Source organism: Megalobrama amblycephala, linkage group LG1 (genome assembly GCF_018812025.1).
Source record: "Megalobrama amblycephala isolate DHTTF-2021 linkage group LG1, ASM1881202v1, whole genome shotgun sequence".
Taxonomy (NCBI): domain Eukaryota; kingdom Metazoa; phylum Chordata; class Actinopteri; order Cypriniformes; family Xenocyprididae; genus Megalobrama; species Megalobrama amblycephala.
The window spans coordinates 38,130,265-38,143,532 of record NC_063044.1 but is presented as its reverse complement, the minus strand read 5'-3'; the positions used below and the strand labels follow the sequence as shown (position 1 = coordinate 38,143,532).

The 13,268-nt window shown below is 35.2% G+C and overlaps 1 protein-coding gene across 2 annotated transcripts in view; it reads left to right on the top strand.

Moving 5' to 3' along the window:
- Positions 1–13,268, top strand: part of LOC125268805 (hemicentin-1-like) — a 34,777-nt gene that overhangs the window by 7,531 nt on the left and 13,978 nt on the right. For both annotated transcript variants that reach the window (XM_048191319.1, XM_048191302.1), the window contains exons 5-6: positions 5,054–5,353; positions 5,734–5,976. In XM_048191319.1, coding sequence (XP_048047276.1) covers positions 5,054–5,353; positions 5,734–5,976 — 543 coding nt within the window. The remainder of the gene's footprint in view (positions 1–5,053; positions 5,354–5,733; positions 5,977–13,268) is intronic.

Sequence of the window (13,268 nt, the reverse complement as noted above, 5' to 3'; positions counted from 1 at the left end):
ACGGTTGAAGGTCAAAATTACAGTTTCAGTGCAGCTTCAAAGGGCTTTAAACGATACCAGACGAGGAATAAGGGTCTTATCTAGCGAAACGATCGGTCATTTTTGAAAAAAATACAACTGTATATGCTTTATAAACACAAATTATCAGCTTGCACCTGCTTCCGCTTTCCGCATTCTTCAAAAAGCTTACGCTGTATGTCCTACTTCTTCCCTATTCTACTTACAAAAAAACGAAACTGGCGCCGGATGTTTCCTGGAATGTTTTCATCAAAAACCCTAATTTCTTTTTGACTGAAGAAAGAAAGACATGAACATCTTTGATTACATGGGGGTGAGTAAATTATCAGGAAAATTTTATTTAAAAGTGGACTAATCCTTTAATAGCAGTGTCGATATAGTGCAGCTTCTTCTAAAATGACGGCGCAGAGCGATAGGATACTCTTCACGTGTCTAATTTTAGATCTGCTGTTGCGGCGGTATGCGTGTGATGCGTTTGAAAACAACTAATGTTGTTTTTTAGGACATTTATGTAACGAATGTTGTATTTATCCTGTCCTGAAGATTTTTCCTATTTTTTTCGGTGTTAAACTTGATGAAGCTCTCTTAAATACTATAAAAAGTCCTGTTTCTGAAAAGACTTAATAGCGATAAAATAACATTGTCAAACAAGATAAATACTGTTTTTGTTATAATTGTAAGCCTGCATTGAGCTGTTTAAGCACAGCCAACCATAAAAGTTATGGCAAGGCATTTTAACATTTAATCCTTAAAATGTAACTACCCAGTAAACACAGAACATTCCCCTAATGTTAGTATTTGGTTCCCGTTTGGTTATTATTTTGAGAACCAAATAATAATGAAAAAAGATATTTTTAGGTTTTATTTTTTGCAACCATAAAATAATGTTCCCAGAACGTTGCAGGGAGGTTATTTTTAAATAGCCTAAAAAAACTTTTGCAGAACACTCCCTAATGGTTATTTTTAAGTTATTATTTTGCAACCATAAAATAACGTTCCCAGAACATTGCAGGATATTTATTTTAAATAGCCTAAAAATAATTTATACAGAAGGCTCCCTAGTGGTTATTTTTGGTTATTATTTTACAACCATAAAATAATGTTCCCAGAACATTGCAGGGAGGTTAATTTTAAATAACCAAAAAATAACTACAGAATGTTCCCTAATGGTTATTTTTATAACCATGTAAACTAACCTTCCAATTAAAACATTGCAGATGTGTTTGTGAAATGACCAATACAGAGCTCTGAAATTAGTTTAATACAGCATTTAATAACATGTAGAAATCAGATCAATCAAAACTCATTATAAAGATCAGATAAATCTACAATATCAGGCCAGGGTTATGCATAGCCTGAAAATCACAGAATTCTTCTCCAGCTCACGCTTTCTATTGTCTTCCACAGAAAGCCGTGCACTCACATAATTAAAAAATTTCCACTATTAAATTTACATTGAATTGCTTGTATTTTGGTATTACATCAAGATTATGTTGTTATGATATATATATATATATATGTGTGTGTGTGTGTGTTTTCCCTTTTTATGCCATTATGTTTCATTGTTTAGCAGTTCTCGTGTTTCTTTGATGTTATTGTTCATTCATTAGCATTGTTGTACCAGTGGTTCACCACTGTTAGCAGGCGAATTCACTGTATTAGAGATGCTGTATTACAAGCAAAGTAGTTTCACCAATAATAAGACCATCTCTGGTTTCGCTTGTGTTTGAAAGAAGGAATAACAAGTAAATTTAAAAGACACGTGTTGTATTGTATTATAACATTATAAGGGCAACATAAACCTTTTTATTATCAAAGGGCCACTTATGTCTTTAAATAGCTTAAACATATTTTGTGTAGGCCTATTTCATAGAGAGAAGGACTCTTACTTTGACATTTCTCACATTTTCAGATGCAGATAAATATTAATTATTTTTTATTTTAAGGAATTATAAATACTCTCCAAAAAGGCACAATCTTTTGTGGTGGATGTTGTGGGTATTGTGGTTGTTTGAGTGGGTATTGTGGCTGGTGTGCATTAACTGGTTTCTGGATCTACTTAACTGCCTATAATCAAATCCAAACAGTCAAGTCTTTATAATACTGTACATCAAAAACAATAAATATCATATTAAATGTATTAAACATATATCTTTCCTTTCCTTACATTCAAGTTACTTTGAAACCAACAAAAATACACCACAAAGTGAAACTCATAGTTCTTTCTGTAATTTAATATTGACTGAAAAATATTACATGAAAACAGAAACTTAAAAATATTCGCTAATCACCTATAGGTAGCTTATTCATTCTAATGCAATCATAACAGTCGCCTAAGGGCGCTCAACGACCACGTCATCTGTGAGCATGAGATTCTAACAAACTAAAAATAACTTTATTAAAACTAATAAATATATGAAAATTTTTTTTAATAGTATTTAATGATTATGAACCCATGACAAACCACACAGTCGATGAAACTACAAAGCTGGCACGTATGGTATGTATGATTACAAAATAAAGTCATTAAGATTGTTATTAATATTATTTCATAAAGTAACATGTAGGATAAAAGTAGTTTTATCACGTGTTGAGCCGTTTCCGTGACAGCTCCAGCTCACCGACGCACAGTTATAGGCTAAGTCAGCGTCCGAATTCACTCACTTCATGTCGTTCACTTTTTGGAGATATAGTGCACTCAAATGAAATAGGCCTACACTATATAGGGATTAGTGAATCAGTGAACGAGTGAGCGGTTTCGGACACAGCTTAAACATTCCTTGCTGTGTGTAGCCTGTATGTGTGTGGTAGCTGAACTGTATTTATGTTTGTATGTAACTGCATTAAAGACAGGAAAAAATTGCTGAAAACATTATAATAACATTTGAAAACAGTATTGTTCAGAAGTTACCTTCCCGTTTGATCCTGAACAAAAATCCAATCTTGTTTAGGCGAGGTTGAACCGCTCTCGTCTTGGGAGCGGGTATCCTCCTCCACGCGTTCTTCGGTGATTCATAATGACACATCCGCGCCAAAAGTGATTTCTTTTAGAAATGCACATTTCCTAATATTTTTTTTCTTGTAACGCAAGTAATGTAATTTTGTTGACATCAGTAACTGTAATCAAATTACATAAATTTACAATGTAATGCGTTACATTACTGCGTTATCAGGAAAAGTAATTTTTTTTTATAGGCTAACGCGCTATACCCAACTCTTAGCAAGATAAACTAAAATACGAAGCTGCCTATTCATTTTTGACCAGTAATTATTCCAATAGTGACTAGTATCTTTTTAAATATTACTAGTTAGCATTCATTAGATACTAGTACTTATTTATTAAATAGTATTACTTTTCATTAGACACTAGTATCTTTTGTTTGTTACTAGTAACAATTCTTATTGTACTAGTCACAACAGCTATAGGACTAGTAAGAATGGCCACTGTAGAGTTCAATTAAAAATCTTACTAGAAAAATCTTACTAAAAAATCTTACCAGTAACATTTGAAATAAATACTATATCTAATAAATGTGTATTAGTATCTATTGAATAAGTACTATTATTTATTTAATAGGTACAAGAATCTAATAATAAGTACTAGTATATAATGACTAGTACTAGTATCTAATAATAGATACTGGTTTATAAAAAAAAAAAAAAAAAAAAACTAGTACCCAGTGAACAACTACTAGTATATAGAAAATATGTAGGCTACTAGTCACAATTGGAATACATACTAGTCAAAACGAAATAGTTGTTATCTGAATGAGTACTAGTGTCCAAAGCATAAGTACTAATATCTTTTAAAAAGGTCCTAGTACCTAAAGAATAAGCACTAGTACTTAAAGGAATAAATACTAGTATCTAAAAAAAGTAGGCTGACTAGTAGCATGAAAATAGATTAAAAAAAAATTAAAAAATAATGCAAATATTAAACCTAAGCTGGTTTACTGGTTTCCCATAGGGGTCTGTACAGATAAACACTTTCTTAGCCAGGCTGCCCATTGTAAAACAGCTAAGACATGCATACTAGCATATACTGGTTTAAGCATTATTTAGCAGGGATATATAGAACTGTCTCCATGGCCCTGTTTACACCTGGTATTAAGATGTGTATTGGTCATTCATCTGCCAGTTGCATAAACATAGCCAATGTTAAGACTGTGTCTTAAAACAGTTATGAACAGTCTTAAAGAATAAAATGTGATGGCTAACTTGTAAGACTAGTCTTAGCAGTTTATGCAACTGGCCCCAGATCACAAATGGACGAGGTTGACGCATAATCTAATGGACTAAATGTGCTCACCACCATTCACTGGAAATACCACACTGCTCACAATACAAAATAGGAAGTTAACGGTTTCACAGAATGGAAGCAAAGGCCAGTGTGTTGGAAAAGACATCATAAGATGCTGACTGTGCTTTGAAACATGGTTGATGATGGTCATTGGTGGTCAAAGAGCAACAGTTACAACATACCAGCTACAAACTAGCTATCTTGTGTCAAAACAGCAATCAGCTTAAAGGGATAGTTCACCCAAAAATGAAAATCCTGTCATCATGTTGTTCCAAACCTGAGTGAGTTTTTTTTCTTCTGTTGAATACAAAAGAAGATATTTTGTAGAATGCTGGTAACCAAACAGTTGACGGTAGCCATTGACTTACATATGGAGAAAAAAATACAATGGCTACCATCGACTCTATTCTTCAAAAAAAAAAAACTTTTTTTGTGTTAAACAGAAGAAAGAAATTCATAAAGGTTTGGAATAACATTATTAATAACAGAGGCTGGCGGATCTTACTTACAAAATACAGTAATGTTATGTAAATTGACAAAATTTTGGGGTGAACTATCCCTTCAAGCAGGGATATGTTTTTAAAAACAAATTTCTGTAATTTTTTTTTCTATAAATGAACAATATTTTTATTTTGCGCTTTTTCAAAGTATTTGAGTATTTCAAGTATTTGAGATGTAATTTAGAGATGCATTTTTAGTTACTCTATTATTATTATTGCTTAATATGTCTTCCAGATATTTCCACCAGAGTTGGGGATCATAACGGACCAATGAGAGAGGGCCAGCAGTATATACTCCAGTGTGACGTTCACATTGTGGCTAAGAGTGTTGTTGTGAGATGGTACAAAGGACAGACTCTGGTGAATCAAACCATCTTCAATAACACCATCAAGACTCCAGTGGATAAAACAGTCACACTCATGATCCTTCCAGACAGATCTGATGATGGAGTTCAGTACAGGTGTGAAGCAGAGCTGGGAGCAGAAGGACCTTTTCGTACACTCAAAGCAGATCCTCTCAACATTACTGTACATTGTAAGTAAGATCTGTCAGCTTCTATTACTAATCTTTAAGAGCATCTGTTGTCCAAGTCAAGGAGTCTTTTAGTGGTTGTAGCACTTACCAAGTGACACAGTGTCAAGTTGATATAGGGATCAGATGCAACGTAATTTTTTTGTCAAATTTCTAAATTTAAGTAGTTTTGTTGAAAACTAGAATAAAATGTATATGAATGAATTGATGAATGAATGAGGCATTTATTTAGCGCTTTCATATGTACTTACTGTACACCCGAAGTGCTTTACAATCATATCAGGGGTCTCTCCTCATCCATTTTGGATTAACATAAGACATTTATCATGTATATGTTGAAGAAACATCTCTTAAACTGTTTTTCTTTCACTTTTTTTCTGTAGATAAACCGACCATCAATGAGACCAAACTGCCCTCCATAGTGTCTGTGTTTCGAGGATATTCAGTGGTGCTTGTCTGTGAAGCCGAAGGAAACCCAAAACCAACAATCAGCTGGAATATCGGCACAAATAATCCAGTTTATAATGAAACTCTCACTATAACAGATTCAACACCAGAGGAACTGTCCTGCATTGCAAACAATTCTGTTGGCACTGACATCAGACATGTAAAAGTGTCCGTACAAGGTAACTATGCATTTCTGTATCATTTTCAATTCTAAGTGACTTAGTTTAATTGGTAATTTCCGCCAGCTGTTTCAGTTTGCTTTAGTAATACAGACAGTGATACCACACTGTGGTTGTTTCAAAATTATATTGTTTTGTATTTGTATATTAAACAGAATATTTATTTTGGTTTTATTAAATATGCAAATTACAATGAAAAACCCCCACAACTGAGCTTCCGCAAGAACCAGTGTGGTTCATTCTCGTGTGTTGCTTTTTGTCTTTGCAAATTTCATTCATCTTAAAACAATTAACGCACAGCTTTCAGATTTCAGCACGGCTTCTTTTGTGTCTTTGGCCTTTCACAAAGTATTTGCACTTTTGTAAGAAGCTGTTTGGTTTGTTGATCTTGTAATGCTCTGCTTGCGGTCTGAATGTCAGAGGATGTGTAACAGGAACACTATTTAAGATGTGGCTTGTGGATCGTGTCTCCATTGCTGCCTTGCATGGATTTTTATTTAGATTAGCTGCTGACTTTTGATATGTCGGAGGAATTATGCAGGCTTGATGTCTATAAGTTTTGCTCACTTGGATTGAATTCCCTAAATTGCTGATTTACTCATATATTTGTTTCTTTTGACACAGAGAATAACATCCTCATAATATTAGGCATTATTGTCGCTGTAGTCGTGGTCATCTCAGTCATCTTCATCTCCATCTACATCTACTACAAAAAAAAAACAGGATGTGCCAGTGTAATTTGAAGAAGCCCAAAGCATTTAAAGGACTTATAGCGCAGCCAGCACAGTCCCCATGAAGGAACTCTGTCAGAGCAATATCTGCTTTGGTTAGGACTCCCTCAGTTTGATCATCTGCTGTCTGCTGTCAGTCGGAGCAGATGGTCATATGGATAGTGTCCCATCCTGACACTGCTGTCCGAGGATGTTGATCAACTAAAACGGTTGAGTAGCATCCTGGTTAGATTTGTATTGGATTCTTGTTTGCTTTCATGAAGAAACTATATGCTTATAGTCTCAGGCACATTGAACATTTTGAATATTTATTACATTATTACTGCACTGAAGTTGTTAGTCTTTTCACTGATAGATGTTGTAATGTTGTGGTGTTTTTAAACAGATGCTGATGATTAGAGATGAGATCTCTTGTGCCTTTACCTGTAGGATCACTTTGTGATCAATTGATGTAAATTAGCTCAATCCAACCTGTAAATAGAAACTAATTTCTTGGTAGAATTAATATAATCTTTTTCTATACATTTCACATCATGTCCTATTTGAGCACAACTCACTAACACATCACATTATGTAAATGTATTAGAAAACTATTTGAAAGAAAAGTCTAAAAATAAAACCATTTCTGTTTTCACCAACCAGTATTTAATATAATTGAAAGGCCCTTTCTATTTGTATTTTTTCATTTTAAAACCATGCTAAGTGTAAAAATCCTGTCACTGCAGTAGCTCTACATTGGCTTACAATCTCAGCAATGATGGCCAGAATCATTCCTGTTGAGAAACACAGGGGAACAAGGCCTATTACACTTTGTTACTAAAGGGTTTGTTCACCCAAAAATGAAAATTCTGTCATTAATTACTCACCCTCATTTCGTTCCACACCCGTAAGACCTTCGTTCATCTTCAGAACACAAATTTAAATCTTTTTGACAAAATCTGAGAGCTTTCTGTCCCTCCATAGACAGCCATACACAACTGAAAGTTTAAGTTGATAAAGAGATTATAAAACAAATCCATATGAATTGAGTGGTTTAGTCCAAATTTTCCGAAGAGACTTGATCACTTTATATGATGAACAGATTTAATTTATGCGTTTATTCACATATAAACATTCATCAACTCACACATCAGTTGTGGCTCAAGCATGTTCGCTTGACGTGGAAGAACTTATGAGGTTTATTCTCGTGTTACGCAACACGTTTGAGCTCACTTGTCAAGCAGGTTTGGTTGAGCTTCTGTTTATGTTCATTGATGGATGTTTATGTGAATAAAAGCCTAAAAAAATGTAAATAAAAAAACTGGCTTTCAGTTTGTAAGCCTTAAAGGGATAGTTCACCCAAAAACGAAAACTCTGTCATCATTTACTCCCCCTCAAGTAGTTCCAAACCTGTATGAATTTCTTTCTTCTGCTGAACACAAATAAAGATATTTTGAAGAATGTCAGTAACCAATCAGTTTCTGGTCCCCATTAGGGCTTTTCACACTGTGCTTATCATCTTTCTTAACACCGCTTTTAACCCTGGGTAAAGGAGTGTTTCACACTTGTAATTTAGAAGCGGGGTTAGCACCGCTTTTTACCCGGGGTTATGAAACCTGCTCTGGAGCAGGGTGTAAACTCCGTATTGCGGCGCCAAACTTGTACAGTGTGAAACGATGCAGTGTTAGAATGTTACAACTAGATGTTTAGCAACCTACAACCAATCGCGTGCCTCATATTAAGGCGGCTTGGGCAGTCACGGAAACACCGCGCAAAGTGTATAAGCAGTCGTTTCTGTGTACGATAGGAAAAATGTGAAACGGCGATGGAAAATGCAACAATTAGAGTGAAGAAGAAACCGTTTCATTCTTACCTTTGTAGTTCGAAATGTTCACTCAGAAAAAACTGATATTACAGTCAGCAATGTGTAATATGAGGACACGCAACGCTAGAGGCTTCATGTAAACAGGTCACGTGCTGCGTTTGTCCAGTCAGTAACACTGATGAATATTCAAATATGGACTTTAACCCAGGGTTTATAATGACCCAGGGTTAAATATTTCAAGTGTGAAAGCTATGACTTCCATAGTTTTTTTTTTTCTACTCCATACAATGGAAGTCAGTGGGGCCCATCAACTGTTTGGTTGCCCATATTATTCAAAATAATTTCTTTAGTGTTCAGCAGAAGAAAGAAATTTATACAGGTTTAGAAATGCTTGAGGGTGAATAAATGATGACAGAATTTTCATTTTTGGATAAAATATTTGCACATATTTCTGGTTTTTACTGCTGATACAGCATCTGTGCAAATGCAAATGCTTTTATTTAATATTGTCATCGAAATGATCTATTTACAAGTACAAGTGTCCTTGTGCTCTTGTTTGATTCTATAGCTTCATTATTTGTAAACGCTATTCTTCAGTGTGAACAACAACACAACTGAATGGCCTATTCAGCTTGACCCGTGCAGTGTTGCTGCTGGTACAACAGATCTGTTTCTGTTCACTGCAACACTTCAGTCACAAGTATGCAGCACTTGTGACCACTGCAGCTAACAGGGAACGTTCTCAGAATGTTCTATCAAGGTTCTCTCAAAGTTATGAATAAACATTCTTACAGTAATCAAAGTCAAAGTTATCCGGTCTTTAATAATGTTCTCGAAACTATTGTATTGTGCATGTACTGTATTGTATGTGCATGTACTTATATATACATAATTATTATACACAGAACACACACATATATTACGTAACACAGACTTTTATTTTGCAAACGATTAATCGCGATTAATCGTTGTGCAGCCCTACTCGAAACGTTTGCATCCAACTGGACGTTCATCCAACTAAAATTTTTTTCAGAATATTCTTTTTTCCTGAACATTCTAAAGTGTCCGCCAAATTATGAAATTTAATGTTCCCTAATTTTAACGGATGTTTTGGAAAATGTTATCAGAAATAACATTTTCATAACTTTATCATTAGCAAAATGATCTTAGAACATATTATTTGTTAGATGGGGCCAGTCTGATCATCTAGTGATTAACTGGTTGCACACTCTCAGAATCTCATGAATGAATCTCACCTACTGTGTCATGAGTACTGAGTATTCAGACATGCTGGCCCATTCTGCATAAAAATGCTGCTTTGCTTATTCAGACAGCGAATGTGTCCATCATGCTGTGGATCATTCACCAATGAGAGAGGGTCCAGTATGACTCATATTCTGTTACACAGAAAGCTCTGTGATAAGAGATATAAAACAAACACCATGCCAAACTGTGTTTTTACACAGACCCACCCTTATTTATACCTGATCTCGAGGATGTGTTGACAATGGAGGGAAACAGGTTGAAGTCGTGGCTTCTCAACAGTGGGCTTTTAGAATGCGATGTTCAAAGCGGCATTGCCTTTTCTAAAAGATTAATGTGCTCATATATATATATTAAACCACGATTTTAAGTGACAGGATGCAAATGAATAAAGTTGCTACGTGCACTTTGAGAGAGATGTGTGGGGGAGGGTTAACATTAACCAAAACAGGCAGCTATGCGAGGGCAGACCGGGCAGTGGTTTCCTGCGATAAATGAAGGGTCCGAGTCCGTGTTTTGTGTTACCGTCTGAACAATTAAACACTGTTATCTGGTTAATAGCAGTGTCGATATAGTGCAGCTTCTTCTAAAATGACGGCGCGGGGCGATAGGATACTCTTCACGTGTCTAATTTTGGATCTGCTGTCGCGGCGGTATGCGTTTGATGGTAGGTCATTTATATAACTAATGATGTATTTTAGGACATTTATGTAACGAATGGTGTATTTTCCAATCCTGAAGGGGAAAATTATATATTTTCAGAACAGTTTTCGGTGTTAAACTTGATAAAGCCCTCTTAAATACGTCCAGAGTGATTAAAAAGTCTCGCTTCTGAAAATACATTTGAGTAACACTGTTTAAATAGCGATAGAATAACGTTGTCAAACAAGATAAATACAGTGTGTTTGTTATCATTGTAAGCCTGCATTGAGCTGTTAACCACAGCCAACCATAAAAAGTAGTCTGTTAGCTACTGCAAATATAGCCTACTGTTAAGTCTTCCAATATTTAACAAGTCTTGGTTACCGGTCGACAAGTTAAGCGGCTCCTGAAGCTATCCACCAGGAAACATCACAGTTTAGTGTGGTTCCTTTAGCCTGCTTTCAAATGTTAACATCATTTTCAGTGTTAGTTGTGACTTGTAAAATTATTTCCCAACTTGCTGATGATTGTCTTGCTTCAGCAACAATTCAAGTTGTAAAATCTTAAACCATGCAAATCTTAAACCTAAGCTGGTTTACTCTCCTTAGGTGGTTTCCATTGTCTGGCTAGTTTGGGTCTGTACAGATAAACACTAGCTTAGCCCATTGTAAACCAGCTAAGACATGCAAACTAAGTGTATGCTGTTTTTTTTTTTTTTAATATAATCCAAGCCCACCACCATTCACTGGAAATACCACACTGCTCACAATACATAATAGGAAGTTAATGGTTTCACAGAATGGAAGCAAAAGTCAGTGTGTTGGAAAAGACATCTTAAGATGCTGACTGTGCTTTGAAACATGATGGTTGATGGTCATTGGTGGTCAAAGAGCAATAGTTACAACATACCAACTACAAACTAGCTATCTTGTGTCAGCTTAAAGGGTTAGTTCACCCAAAAATGAAAATAATGTCATTTATTACTCACCCTCATGCAGGGGTTAAATTGGGATTTGTTATGTGGGGGGGCTCTGTGGTTTCAGGCTTTCGAGGGGTGCATGTGTATGAGAAGACTACAAAATAGTATCAATTGACAAACTAAAATTTAACAAGTTGAGAGAGCCCTCTGCTATGAACAATAAAATGCTCAAAACCATTCTATAGATGCTGGTAGTGTGCAAAGCTACATCTTTCTGCAGGCCTGTGCCTTCTCCTTTGTGTCAGTATCAAATATAGGAGTGATGCTACCATTAAAGGACAGAATATAAATACAAAATAAAGAGTTCAACATTTAGCCTTGTTTTGTGCTTGTCTCTTGGACAACTAAAATGGTCATTTACTTGTCAGAGTAAAAAACTAGCTTGCCTGGGGGGGAAAAAAAGTTTTTTTGTGTGTGTTGTAAATATGATTTATTCTGAAACAAGCAAAATTCTCATCTGTGTTTTATCCGCAGTGATATATTTAAGTCTGCATATTTATGTTATTTACTCTGGGATATTTTATTAATATTCCTTACATAATAATATTTCTTTAATTAATAATAATAATTACTTAATTACTTAATAATAATAATTAACCTTTATAAAGTGCACCCCCCCCCCCCCCCCAATCTAATTAAATTTGTTTAATCGTTTATTTCAAATTCTTACATTTGATAAAATAGTAAGACACTATAGGGCTGTTACCAAATTAAATAATTTACACTGAAAAAGTAGGCTACAACTGCATTCAGTAATGTTATGAGATTCTTTAAATATTTTTGAATATACAAATAAGAAATTTTGGTGAGAAATTTATACTTTTAAACATGAAATTAAAAGTGACCATCTTAATGAGTGAGTCACCGAGTCTGAGCGTAGCTGCGAGATGCGCTGTTTCTGCTTTGTTTGCAACTATGTTCTCTGCTACAATAGAACAAAAAACAGGCAATATTGGACCTAAAATGTAAGTGATTAATATTAACTACTTGTTTATTGAACTGCTGTATGAAATTAGTGTCAATTTCAATCAAGGCGATATTCAGGACTTCAGCACTGTCGGTCGTGTGATGCTTAACTTTATCATATTTCGAAAATACCTAGCTATAAAAACCTCACATATTGAATTTTTATTGCAACATGATAACTGAGTTTCTTTGTGTGAGCAGAGCTCATATGTTTTTAATTCTCCTCAATAGGGTACGTGCGCCTCAAGAGCGCAATAGGCTATCATCATTGCTGATATATTAGGCTACATTACTATCCACTATCACTATCACCTCTTAAATGAATCATTCTCGCGTTTTAGTTGTTGTTGACATTTTAATCAAGCTATTTATCTGGTCAGTCAAGTAAAATTCTCTTTCACTTCAAAAAATCCACTTCGCATTCCTGGACAAGCATATGTCGAGCCTATGTGCCGGGGCTCAGCCCCGGACGGCCCCGGCCCAATTTAACCCCTGCCCTCATGTCATTTCACACCAGTAAGACCTTCGTTCATCTTCAGAACACAAATTAAGATATTTTTGATGAAATCCGATGGCTCAGTGAGGCCTGCATCGCCAGCAATAACACTCCCTTTTTAAATGCACAGAAAAGCTACTAAAGACATATTCAGACAGTTCATGTGACTACAGTGGTTCAACCTTATTGTTATAAAGCGATTAGAATAGTGTTTGTGCGCCAAAAAACAAAAAACCGGCGACTTCATTAAAAAAAAAACAATGGCGACTTCATTCAACAATATCTAGAGACGGGCGATTTCAAATCACTGCTTCATGAAGCTTCGAAGCTTTACGAATCTTTTGTTTCGAATCAGTGGTTCAGAGCGTGTATCAAACTGCCACAGTCACATGATTTCAGTAAACGAGGCTT